The sequence below is a fragment of the Crocuta crocuta genome, unplaced genomic scaffold (genome assembly GCF_008692635.1).
Source record: "Crocuta crocuta isolate KB4526 unplaced genomic scaffold, BGI_CrCroc_1.0 scaffold528, whole genome shotgun sequence".
Classification (NCBI taxonomy): domain Eukaryota; kingdom Metazoa; phylum Chordata; class Mammalia; order Carnivora; family Hyaenidae; genus Crocuta; species Crocuta crocuta.
Window position 1 is genome coordinate 590247 of NW_027530010.1, and position 13356 is coordinate 603602.

At 50.8% G+C, this 13356-nt stretch overlaps 1 protein-coding gene across 2 annotated transcripts in view; it reads right to left on the reverse strand.

Annotated features, from left to right (window-relative positions):
• Positions 1–42: 42 nt before the first annotated feature.
• The window catches only part of TPM3 (tropomyosin 3), a 21978-nt gene continuing 8664 nt past the window's right edge, over positions 43–13356 (reverse strand). Inside the window, exons 5-8 of one of the 2 annotated variants that reach the window (XM_077764132.1) lie at positions 12052–12127; positions 11296–11358; positions 11055–11124; positions 43–1370 (exon numbers count right to left, since the gene is read on the reverse strand). In XM_077764132.1, coding sequence (XP_077620258.1) covers positions 1288–1370; positions 11055–11124; positions 11296–11358; positions 12052–12127 — 292 coding nt within the window. In that variant the 3' untranslated portion in view covers positions 43–1287. Of the gene's footprint in view, positions 1371–11054; positions 11125–11295; positions 11359–12051; positions 12128–12680; positions 12757–13356 lie in introns of both variants that reach the window. The other variant, XM_077764131.1, reaches the window with a different exon arrangement.

The following is a 13356-nucleotide window of genomic DNA, read 5'->3' on the forward strand; positions in this document are numbered from 1 at the left end:
TGGGGAAAGCACATTTGGAGCAGTAAATAAAAGTCAAGGAAGTGTGAGGATTGGAGGGACTGGTTCTTTATTTCAAAAAGACACTTGTCAATTTTCAGTATCAAAACAGTTGCACTATTGGTTTCTTTCTCTCAATCGGCCCCCGGAGAGAGCACACCAAAGGGGAGTGCACTGTAAGCCAAGAAGCTGCAGGATGCACACCTAACAGACCTCACAGAAACCTCACCAACAAGGGGGACTGGGCAGGGAAAGAAACTTTAAAAGATCAGCACACCGTCAGCCCACAGACTGTAGAGTTCTCAGCCCGATTGGGTGGCCAAGGTGCCCCAACCCTAAAGAAGCAAAGTTTCAAAATAATATAAAATTTAAAAACAGTTTTGTACATAAGCTATTCAAGATTTCTCCAGCACTAACTGATACAAAGCACAATGACATGGCACTTTTAGAGACAGCAGCTTCAGTCCCAGAAAAGGGTGACGAGATGAGTTTGTTTCATGTGGCTAAATCAGTGGCAAACACATAATTTTCTCTTTCTTTCAAGGAGGCAGGAGAGCAAGTAAGTGGTCACCTCGACAGAAAGGGGACACCATCCGTTCTGAGAGCGGTTGGCAAAGGGGTAAGGATAGGACAAGGATTTGGTCTCAGATAGAGGTCTCACACCTTAATTTGTTTGGTCACTTCTGATGGAAAAAAAATGGAAGTTGCTCAAAGATACCTTAAAGCTGAAACCCTGAGCCACACTTTTTTGGCTAACTCCTGGAATCACCTTTCTAATTTGGCTGGTACTTTGGACAGAGCAACGAAGCTTCCCAGAGTGGGGATCCTTCGGGGCTCTGGCCCTCAGCAGGCAGGGCCCTGCCACGCTCCCTCCTCTGTGGAGAGAGCAGTGTGCGTTAAGCTGAAAAGTTACTTTCCAAATGTGAGGAAGGGGTAAGACTGCTGCTTCAGAACTCTGGAATCGGGAGGAATGTTTTACAAATGGTCGCTACATCAACAACAACAAAAAAGGTAATTACAAAATGTGTACATCACAACATGCTTGTAAAGACACTTTGCATTGTGCTCACATTCCCTTAAACGTTGTTCCCAAAGGTGCTCAGCCTCAAGCCCAACTGGAGTCTCTGGGGAGAGGCAGAGACAGTTTGGCGAAAAAGACATAGGGGTTGGGGTGGGAGGGGCGGCAAAAAGGAGAAAGCAGCCTTCCAGTTAAAGATCAGCCCTCAGGTTCCAGGCCGGCTTCGGGCAAGCTGGCCTCAAGCGGAGTCGGGGGCAGGGCGGCCCGGGCCTCTACATCTCATTCAGGTCAAGCAGAGTCTGGTCCAGCATCCTTTGTGTACAGAGATGCTCCTCTTTGGTGCATTTCAGCTTATCTGGTGGGTGTAAAGGAGAAATGTTACTAGAACTAGAAGTAAATGTCAATGTCTACCCACAGTGAGGGTCACTCCTGCCGCAGAAGCACAGCGGCCCAGCCACAGGCCTGAGCCCTGCACCGCCCACCTCTGCGGGGCGATCAGGGTGCCCCCCGGGGTTGCGGGGTTGCTCCACTTCCGGGGGAAGGGGCCGCGGCCTATCAGCCATTTCCTCACACACCCACACCCGACCAAGGCTTTCAGTTTCCAGCCCCCAACGGAGGCAGCCTTGAGCACCAGCCATTCTTTCTTCCGGCTCTGCCCACAGGGTGGTACTTATTTGACTGGGCCGGGGGGCGTGACCCTCGAGAACAGGGATGGGCCTGTTTCTACCAGAGTCTCAACCTGAGAATCCAAGATCTTCACCCCCACCGCCTATCACAGAATGTCTGAAGGAAGCCAAGTCGAGAACGCGAGCAAACGTAAGCAAACCTCAACAGGTTTTTAGAGCTACTGCTCACAACTAGCTTATGAGAGTCACTCACAATCAAACATAAAAGCAGCAAAAGCAAACAAGGAGGCAAACGTAGGGAAGAAAAGCAGCAGCTGAACACCCAGCAAGCAAAACCACAGATCTACTGATGGCCCGCACCCCTTTCTCTCCCTTCCTTTTTTTCCACGGGGTCAGAAGGGCCTATCTCTGGGCCGGCAGATGAAGCAATCGCGACATCTTGTCTAATCGGTCCTTTTATTGTTAGAAAACATCCATGGAAAGGGGACCGCAGCCTACAGTCAGCACAAGAGGGGAAGAGCAGCCAGGGTAGAAACCAGAAAACTCTCCTAGGTTTTCCTGGCTCCGTTCTCTCAGGCCCCGCCCTCTTCACCCATCACCTCTAGAAAGGGATAGAACATCTGGCCTCACTCAACCCCCGGGCTGGGAAGTCAGTAATCCTCTCACTGCTCCAATTAAAAAGCAATTTGCTTGGGGCAAAAGGACTTTCAAAAAAACAACCAACTTTCCGCTGGGGCCCAAGTCAGCGGCGTGCGCACCCCACCCGCGCGCTGCTGCGGCTCCTAGAGAGCCCCCGGCTCCGCGGCAGCGACAGAGGAGAGGACACGGGAGGCGGCGGCAAGGGGGACGTCCGCGGAACACCAGGAATAAACCCTGGAACTCCCGACGAGCCGGCAGACACCTCGCGCATCTGTGGGCACGTGGCCGCGGGGACACAGGGCAGGGAGAGGCAGGCAGCGCAAAGACCAGCAGAGGAATAAAATAAAAACTGCGGCTGCCAAGTTGGACGCACGGCGCTTTGAGAAGGAAAAACCGGTCTCCTTCACAAGGGCATTCACTCCCTTCCTGAGGGACACAGGGCAAAGGAAGGAACACAGCTGGCTCACGAGAATTACATTGACAACACTGAGGGTTTGAAAGGAGCTGATTTTTCTGTAAAAGCATTCAATCCGGCACTGCGAATGATAAACTGGGATCAACATGCGACATCCATTCAATCTACTTTCTAGTGCTTCTTGTTGTAGGCGCTCAGTGGTAAGCCCAGCACAGGGGCCTATCCAATCAAACCCCACCTCCCCTCTTCTAAGAGAACCCAGTCCCGGGGCGCCTGGGCGGCTCAGTCGGAAGAGCGTCTGGCTCGGCTCAGGTCATGACCTCGCAGTTCATGGGTTCGAGCCCCACGTCGGGCTGTGCTGACAGCTCAGAGCCTGCTTCAGATTCTGTGTCTCCCTCTCTCTCTCTGCCCTTCCCCCTCTTGCATTCTTTCCCTCTCTCTCTCTCAGAATTAAACCACAAAAAAAATTTGAAAGAACCCAATCCCACTGGGGTCAGCAGCATGTCATGGCCCCAGAAAAGGTGAATCGAGAGTATCCTGTTCTCTTCTCCAGCCTCCCTTGCAGTTAGGGGTGATCATGGCATCCATTTCCGGCTAATGAGATACAAGTGTAAGTCGCTGGAAGTTCCGGGGAAATGAGCTTTCTTTCTTGCCTTGAACATGAATGTGAGGATGAGGGTGGCAGATCTCCACCTTACAAGAGGGCCAAGAAAATCACAGAAACCCAGCTACCCCAAGGCCACAGTTGCTCAAATCTGGGCTTGTTATTACAGGAGAAAAGTCAGTCCCCTGTTTATTTAAGCTACAGCTAAGCTGTTTCTTATAACCAAAAGCATTCCTAAGTAGGTAGGTGCTCAAATCACCGACGTTAGCGGAGTGTTTCACCTGGAGCACCTTCAAGAGAGGCACATGCAGGGAGACCGAAGCCACCCAACCAGCACAGGGGTGCTGGGACTCGGGGACAGACCTTACTGGTCTACTAGTGCCCGTTTCTCAAGTTCATGAGCAAGTGTCTTCCAGTGTTTTACAGTCTGTTTGTCTGTTTCAAAATGGTCTCAGGACCTCAGTATAAAGACGCGGCCTCTTCCAGCTTTCCGAGGTTAGTGCTACGTCTTAAAATCAACTGCATCTGTAGGCTGACTGTGCCCACGGTCAAGGTGTGCTGCTCCGGCACCAGCCCTCTGGGCAGGTTTTCTACAATTCTACCCGGAAGGTGATGGCCAGTATGGTCCCAATAAGACTTGCCGCTTTATGAACACCATCAAAACAGACAACGTACATATACACAAAATGATCCTGGGAGGGAATGACCAAAATAACAGTTGTATTAAAAGGCAAAATTAGAGCAACCTTTTAGAACTGCACTTCTCATTAAACCAGAGGTTCTTATATGTGTACGACTATCGCCTCTTCTCTCCCCTTAGGAAGAAATGTGGAAACGTACAGGGCACACAGTAGCCAGAGGACCCTGCACAGACGTGCTGGGCAGGACACAGCACTAAGCGGGGCTGCTCTGTGCGTCCCAGAGTGTCCACCACTGAGAAACACCCCCTTAGTCCAGAAACTCCAGGAGGCCTGTGGTCAGACCTGTCTCCTTCACTGGGGCTTCTCTGATCAACGCAGGGGTTCAAATTTCTGTGGAGATCTCATCTTTTTTTCTCTTTTTTAAATGTTTATTTATTTTTGAGAGAGAGAGCATGCAAGTGGAGAAGGGGCAGAGAGAGAGGGGGACACGGAATCCGACGTGGGGCTCGAACTCATAAACCATGAGATCACGACCTGAGCTGAAGTTGTACGCCTAACCGCCGGAGCCCCGCAGGCGCCCCTGAACTCTCCCTTCCGAAGCTTTCCGTGGTGGGCAGCGCCGCCTGACTCTCCGGAGCATCCGTGCCCAGGACGGTTACTGGGACTCCCACTCCTGTCGTGGGGGCGTAGGGTGTCATCAGAATCGTATCCTTCAAAACAGCCTGGTCAATGAGGGTTTTGTTCCACGTAGGGAAGAAGAGACAGAGGAGCGGAAGCATTTTCCGTCCTGATTAAGCTCGAGAGCACACAGTTCCCTAAGAACTGTATGAGGCCAGGAGACAAGTGTGGTCATGCTCTCACCTTGAACTTAGTAATAAGGGTTCTAACTCTGCAACCTCAGTGATTAAAAACTCAGGATCAGACAGAGCTCTTTAAAGTTCTTGGTTCCCTGAGGCGTCTGGGTGGCTCAGTCGGTTAAGCGTCCAACTCCGGCTGAGGTCATGATCTCACGGTTCATGAGTTCGAGCCCCACATCAGGCTCTGTGCTCACAGCACAGAGCGGAGGGCTGTTTCAAATACTGTGTCTCCCTGTGTCTCTCTGTCCCTTTCCCGCTCACGCTCTCTCTCTCTCAAAAATAAACATTAAAAAATAATAATGTTCTTGGTTCCCTGAAAACAGCAAAATAAAACAAACAAGGCAAGCCAGAGAATCCATTTGGTCTGATACTCCTTTTAGCCATGTCCAGTCAGGGAACAAGCCCACGAATGCTACACATCCCTAGGCCTCACTGGTCTGAATCGGGGCCATTTCACTCTGTAACAGGACAAGGGAGTGGGGTTGCTCCAGAGTAAAAGGGAACTCTACTGGCTTTAAAGCCTCATGGTTCAAGAGATGAAAAAGAACAGATTTTGGGTCCCCCCCCCCACTTCTCCAACTATTAAGACTAGGATTAGAGAAAGAGAGAGTCTGGGTGGGACTCAGATAAGGCTGCCCCGATCATCATCGGGCAGCCCACAGAGCAGGCAATTCTCCTGTGCACTGCACTGCATCCCAGCAAGGGTGGGGAAGGCTGGAAAGGACACTAACCCATCAGTCAGTGCTTTGATCTAATATGAAGATGGGGGACACCCGGGCGGTTAAGCATCAACTCTTGATTTCAGCTCAGGCCACAATCTCACAGTTCGTGAGTTCGAACCCCGCCTCAGGCTCTGCACTGACAGCACGGATGGAGCCTTCTTGGGATTCTCTCTCCCTCTCCCTGCTGTGTGTGTGCGCGCACACGCTCTCTCTCTCTCTCAAAATAAACAAACTTAAAACAAGGAATTAAGAGGAAAAAGTTAAGAGATGAAGCGCTTGCTCTGGGATTACCAATGCTGTTTTCTGACCTCATTCCCATAGCTAGTCCCGGCTCAAGTAACACGAGCTTCTGCAGTAAATGGAGGACTGGACTCAGCCCTACTCCTAAATTCACATCTCCCTCTTACCCTGGCTTATTCGTCCCCATCCTCCCCCACACCAGTCATGCCCGTGGGGAGAGACAAAGGCTACAGAAGTCAGACCTCACTTTCCCCCCTAACGTCTGTCCTTTCCCACTTCTCTCTTTTGAAAGAAGCCAGTCTCTGAGCCCAGTCAACTCTTCCTGCCCCTAGAACACCTAGAACAGTACTACCCAACACGGCAGGCAGTCACTAGCCACGTGTGGCTAATTCTATTTAGATGAACTAAAAGCACAGAACATCAGGACTATAGCTCCTCAATCACAGGAGCCACGTTCTGGGCGCTCAGCAGGCTCTGTACGTGGCGAGGGGCTGCTGTGCTGGGCATCACTGCTCTAGGCTCGAGTTCTTGCCTTTACTTTCTTTCCACTAGTTCACTCTTCTGCTCCTTGAAATACAGCTTCTCTCCTTGATCTTAATGCTCAAAGCACACCCTCGAATTAATCAAGTATCAATGACAACTTCTTCACAACCAGTTGGAGTTGAGAAGCTCTGGCGATCATCCAGCCGCAAGTGCTTCAATGAGCACAACAGCCCGTCCCACGGCCACCCCTCCAACCGATTCCATTTGGATTCCTCCTCCGCACAGGGTTTCCTGTTTGCTGAATTCTTTCTACACGTGCAGCTGTCTTTCAGGACTCAGATGTACTTTCAGGTTCAAAATTGCCGGCCACCCGTACGGAGTTCCAAATCTCTCTTACATCCTCCTATGCCCTCAACCCCCAGAATTCTGTCTTTCACCTGGATACCTGCCAGTTTTTAGACTTCTATTCTCTTCTACCTTCTCTCGCTTCTTCAAACCAGGCCCAAGTGACCTCCCTGCACTGTTAACGCCACCATTTCCCTAGGCTCGAAAGCAGTTACCCTGGACTTTGCCTCCTCACACTGAATGCCATTCACGGTGCCCGTCTTCAGGGCCATGTCTGTATGAAGGACCATCTCTGGGAAAACCCCAATAACCGAGCCCAGTTTTCCTCCAAATGAGGCATACTCGCTGCTGGTGCTATGTCAGGAGATCTCGGGACAGTACACACTTGTAAACGCTTCAACAAAACTTATTTGCGGGGCACCTGGGTGGCTCAGTCGGTTGTGTCTAACTTCGGCTCAGGTCATGATCTCTTGTGGGTTCGAGCCCCACGTCGGGCTCTGTGCTGAGCACTTAGAGCCTGGAACCTGCTTCGGGTTCTGTGTCCCTCCTCCGCCTGCACCCTCTCTCTCTCTCTCTCTCTCTCTCTCTCTCAAAAATGAATAAACGTTAAAAACTTACTTGCTGTATTGTTTTAACGTGCATAAGGAAAAATCACTAAGGCCACATCAAACCTTTGATTTCAAATTAGAATTATGTAGAGTAAGACAAATTTGAAAACAAGAGTAAATATGAAGTAACAAATAATGTAGGGAGCACAGGAATATGGCAAAAGCCACCAGGCAGTAGGCAAATGACTGAAATTTGTGAATCACCATCTTAATGAGCCACTTTGATAATCTGCTCCCCTTGTGAAACAGACTTAACTGCAGAATCCACTCTTCCCTCTGGCTCCTCAGGTCAGAACAAATTTGTGTTTAAAATCTCCTGTGGCGTCCCCATCGCCTACAAACCAAAACTCCACACCTGACTCCCGCACACACTTGCCCCTCCTGTCTAAATCTATCTCTACGGACATTACGTCCTTCCCATCTCTAGCTGTGCCTCTACTCTTCTGATTATCTTTGACCAGAATGCTCAATATCTGCTATCCCTCAATCAAATCTGTTTGTCCAAAATCACATTTTTTTGGAACCCACTAAAAACGGAGGCACAAATTTTAGCACGTTTATTAAGTACCTGCTCTGCGCCACCTTCCGTGAGTCTCTCTCCTAACTCTCCTAATTCCCCACTGAAATCAACCTCGTCCCCATCCGACTACCCCCAAGTCTGTGATCTGTGGCACTAACCACGGATCATCTTTAGCTCTATACAGGTGGTCTCTCTCTACTAGACTCTGGGCAGCCTGCAAATAGGGACGGTGCCTCCAGCTTTGATTATTTCTGTCCCGCCATAATTCTTTGTGCCTAAAAGATGCCAGTTAAGCATCAGCTGAATAATTCATCTATACCTTAATCTCAAAGGCTGTGTAGCAAGAGGAAATGGTACAAACAAAAAGAAATCTGAATTCAATACAACCGAAAGTTTCAGATTATGGAAAACCTCCGTACTGGGCTCTAACTGGTTAAAAAAAAAAAAAAAAAGCAAGTTTTAAATATATCATCTTCTGGGAAACCAAGGTACTAAGGGACCAGCTCTCGGGTGCGTAGCTGAGTACCACTGCCTGCTGCACGACGCGGGCTGGCCCACCTCCGCTGTGCAAACTGGAAGAGGAGTCTGCAGAGCTGCCATGTGATTCCACAATGTGAACCAGGCACAGTTTTACTAACAAAAATTTACCATTCTTATGTGTGTAATAAGCCACTCATTGTCGCCTTGTGCATATCATGTGAAACATGCATGACTGGATGTTTGGTTTTGCCAATAATAACCGTTGAGCACGTCTCATGTGCCACTACCACAGACCGGCAGGCAGATGGCATGATGCCCCAAATATGTTAGAAGGGTTGAAATGAAAAAACATAAAACTGTTGAGAATCCTATGTACTTGGGACTTGGATGACCTAATAAGTCAAGGCTGGTGGTAACACATCTGGTAACACATTAGGTGCTCTAATGATGCGCCATGTGAAGGAACCCCTGAAAAGGGGCCAGGGATGCGATCGGGAGGCACTCGGGCCCTCCTGGAGAAGGGACGGACTCGAGAGGCCAGGAGCCTTCCAGGCAGGTGGACTCAGGAGCCTCCGGTGAAGGCCTTCGACGACCTCCCGCCACCTATGCGTCACACTCGTGGCCCCCCCGCCCCCCGGGAACCTCTGCTAGTCCACCCCTCCGACAGACTCCGATCACTTGAGCTTAAATGTCAAGAAAAATAGACACACACAAAAGTGGCTTTGATTATATAAGTCAGCGGAGGGAGAGCCTGCAATAGCTGCTCCCCGCGTCACACCCCCAAGGCTCCTCCTCCGGGACAGCAGCAGCTCTGTCAGTGACACAAATACAGGGTGGCAGGAGGCTTCCAGCAGCTCGATATTTTAATTTGGGGGTGGGGGAGGTGGAAGAATACACAAGTTGCTTTGTGCGCCCCCTACATCCTAATGCCTTGGGGACCAGCCAGGCCGACCCAAATGGAATCCAGAGCGAGAGTGGGGCGTTGGGTTCCCCGAGGAAAGGGGGCAGATCCAGAACAGAGCAGAAACGGTGACGGTTATCTGTACGAAAAAGTAAGGAGACTCTAGGTAAGAAGGACTAGCATCAATCACACAGCGATTTGGGAGAAAAGGGAAGAGAAGGCAGTAGGAATGAGGAAAGACAGCCAGATACCACAGCCTGAGTCATTTGGCTTCTTCTCAGGGTTAGTGGGAAAGATACAAGGAGGTGCATTAGCATCAAGGATCAGGGGTCCACAGCAAACAGGCGAAGTCCCCAACAACTCTTTTTGGTGCTTTTTACCGCCTGGCTTACTCTGGGACTCAGCTTAATTTTTGGGTAAATTTGAGATCATGGGTGTTTCTCCTGAAGTTCAATACCAGGACACAAATTAGATACACAAGGGAGATCTGAATTCTGTTATGCAATCAATGTTAGGGCCCAAGTCACTAGCTCTCTGGGCCCTATGTTCTTAGTTATATGATGACATAATTCTACCTTCAGCAGCGTCTCCTCTGGGAAGACTAAATTTGAGAAGCAAATAGAAAAATTACGGTTATACTGAAGGGACAATGAATTTAAAAATATACAAAAAGAAAAAAAAAAATCACACATAGATCAGGGTGCTACAACCTATTCAATATTAAATGCCACTCTGGCTTTTGCCAACAAGTAACCAGCACCAATATCTTAAAGGTGGTGTGAAGACCCCAGTTCCCAGAGGATAAAGGGAAGCACACTGAGCATAGCCTGTCCCCCACCCACAAGCCAAGGCCCCAGCCCCACTCTGCTATCAGATAGTTACATAGAGGTCATGTCATTGAGGGCGTGGTCCAGCTCCTCGCTAATGGCCTTGTACTTCAGTTTCTGGGCATAGAGCTCGTCTGGACAGGCACAGGAACACAGGGGAGGCCCAGGGGACAGAGCGAAAGGTGTCAGAAGCAGATGAAGAGAAGGAATCATTAGAAATTAGGAAAAGTGTGACCGTGGGTCTAATACCACGGGTTAGGAGGACATCTACCCTGGCGTCCACGACAGGCCGTTTTCAGATCCGCTGCCCCCACCCAGACCACCGGGCTTCTTGCCGCCTCCAGTCCACTGCAGTCAGGGTAGGGAGCCCGGCACGGCCATGACCAGGCACCCCCCCCCCCAGTTTATCCACTTCCCAGCAGGAATGCCGGGATGGGTGCAAACAGAGACAGGAGAAAGCACACGTTAATATTCAGACTATTCTCCACCTACCACACAAGACCAGTATTCTTGGCCCCTTCGCTCTACAGGCTGCCCAGCCCCCAACTCACCCCAGGTAAGAGAAGGATATGCTGCCCTGAGCATCCAGGGCAGCGCGTGTCAAGAGTTCTCAAAGCACATCGTCCCTTGTTAGAGTGCACACAGCTGCCAAAACGTGGGGACAAAGCACACTGAGAAAGCCCCTGAGAGTGGCCAGCGCTGAGGCACAGACACCCCGGGGCCGCGTCTCTGGGAGAGGTCCCCTGCAGCCGACGTGATGAACAGGAGGGCCAAACGTAGCCGTGCAGCAACACGGCCCCTACTGCCCCCTCAAAGTATGGCTACGATTTCACCTCAGAGACACCCTTGCAGACCACCAAATCCGAGGTAAACGCAGCCATTACGAGTGTCCTCCAAGAGAAGGATGCAAACTCCAGAACACGAGGTAAAGTCTTATTAAAAGGAAGAGGTTGTATATGTAAAAATCCAATTCTAGGTGTTGACCCATTTCACCTCGCTGCGGCACAGGACAGGGCACGGGACGTGTGCCGGGTCACCAGCAACTCCCTCTGGTGCACAGGGAAGGAGGGAAGTGGTCAGTGGGCAAGGCCTCCCTCTGCAGCTGTCGGATCCCGCTCCCAGGCCCCATACCTTCCAGGTCATCAATCGTCTTCTCCAGCTTGGCCACTGACCTCTCGGCAAACTCGGCACGGGTCTCCGCCTGGGGGAAATGTGGCACCAGACGGCATCAGAGATGAGCAAGACAAGAAGGTTCTCTGTCTCCTCCACCTTCTAATGTACACCCTTCAGAACCAAAGCCAGCTGGTCAACTCCAAATTAGTGCCCCATGCACCTGTAGATATGGACTCCTCCCCTAGACTCCCTCACTCACCTCCTTGAGTTTATCCGTGAGAATCTTGATCTCTTCCTCATATTTGTCCTCCTTTTGCGAGTACTGTAAGAGAAGCGAGAATGCGAGTTGCAGAGCCGCAGCCACTCACACGCACGAGCCTGCCACCCCGCCTGCCACCACACTCCCCCTTCCAGGGAGTAACCTCCTGGACTGTAATGTGCTGACTGGCCCACGAGAAAAGGGGCCATTTCTGGACAAGAGATCCTTAAAATCCACAAGTCAATGCCCTTCAGACTGCAGTACCCTCGGATTAGAATCCTCTGGGTTGTTTATTTTTAAAACCGACCTATGCTTTGATCTTATTCAAATCAACCCAAGGAGGTATTTTCCTTCCCCGTTTCACGAGGAGGTGCAGCACCCCCCCCAGGCCACATGGCTGAAACAGTCCCACGTGATGCTACAGACGCGTCCTCTGTCTCGATCGCTTGTTAGGTCTCGGACCGACTATTTGTTACCCCCATCAGTCTGTTAGAAAACCTCCCGGGGCCCGTGATTACTGCTAGTTAGCGCAGCGGTGTCAGCCCGAGGAGAACATGACCCCCAAGCCCCTGAGACCACGAAGGGACCTGAACTCAAGCAATGAAAGCACATGGGAACTAGCATCAGCCCCAGAATACGGGTGGCAAGGATGCCTCACTAGATTACGTAACGACTGGGTTTCTCCAGTCTCTCGTCAAGGGCAGGGCTGGGTGGGCCCAGGCCCCAGAGCCTGTCACGGTCACAACCAGCCCCTACCTTCTCCGCCTGAGCCTCAAGAGACTTGAGGTTGTTGGTGACATTCTTCAGCTCCTCCTCCAGCTCAGAACACTTACTGTGAATGTTTTACATACCGCAGGAGAGGAAAGGGGAAGAAGGAGAGAATAAAAAAAAGGGGAGAGAGAGACACACAGACGTGAATTGAACCTATATGTAGAGAGAGCTGGAAGGCATACGGGGGAAAAGAGAAGTTCCCAGGTCACCTGAGCAAGTGTCAACCCGCCCCCCTCTACCGCAGAGGCTGGCGGACGCTGGGCCCTCCTGGGCTAGGACTCGGAATGTCGGATGCTAGTAAAACACTTGAGAGAAAGCACTACAGGAACGAGTCATAACGGCTACCTCGGGTGGAGGTGGGAGCGGGTGCCCAACCCAAATAGTCCCCCAAATCACCCCAGGGAAGGAGAGGCCCTGTGGAGAGGCCCTGTGGAGAGGAAGAAGAGATGAAAGATGCCAAGTAAGAGGGAAAGAATGGAGCATTCCATGAAGAGATGGGAAAGCACTCAACAAACCGACCAGTGGAGGGGAGGCAGCTGCAAAACAAAAACCAAAACCAAACCAAACAGAACCACACCGTACACGTAACCTCGCTGTGGTCTAAGGGTTAGTACCTTTTCTTCAGCAGCACTCAGACACTTCAGGTTCTGGTCCATCAGTCTGATCTGCTCATCCATCTCCCGGCAACGGCTGTTAGTGACAGTCACGGGGATCGCACAAGCCAGGTTGTGGGGAGGGAGAAAGGTCAAAAAGGACACAGCAAGAAAACAAGCAGCAAAACGAAAAAATGTTTTTCAAAAAATGGGAAGAAAACACCACGATGGACATGGTATGGGGGGGGAATGGAAAGGAGGCACAGATATATATGCATCAGCACTGACTTTGTTAAACAAGGCCCAGAAGGTGCCAACAGGGGAGCTCTTCATGTCTGCCCTTGCCCTAAGGCCCCCAGACTGGCCACACGGTACGAGAGACAAAGCTCAGGTTGGCACAGTCACAGCAGAGCGACAGGAAGCAGGCTTCAGGTGGGAGGACCCTGTCGACCCTGCCGGCTAACTGCTCACCACCTGCTCGTCAGTGTTTATTTTCCCTCAATTTGCAAACTGCCCCTACGAGAAATAAAGGAAACTCATCCGTCACCTGTCACTAGTCAAGAGAGGTAACAGCCCACAGCCATTCCTAGGGTCTAAACGAAGAAGCCCACTCTCTAGGCTCTGTTTAACAAGGTTGAAGGAACACTTAGTTTATTCACATTAATGCGCAAGCCAAAGGGGGAGGGAGAGAGCGGGG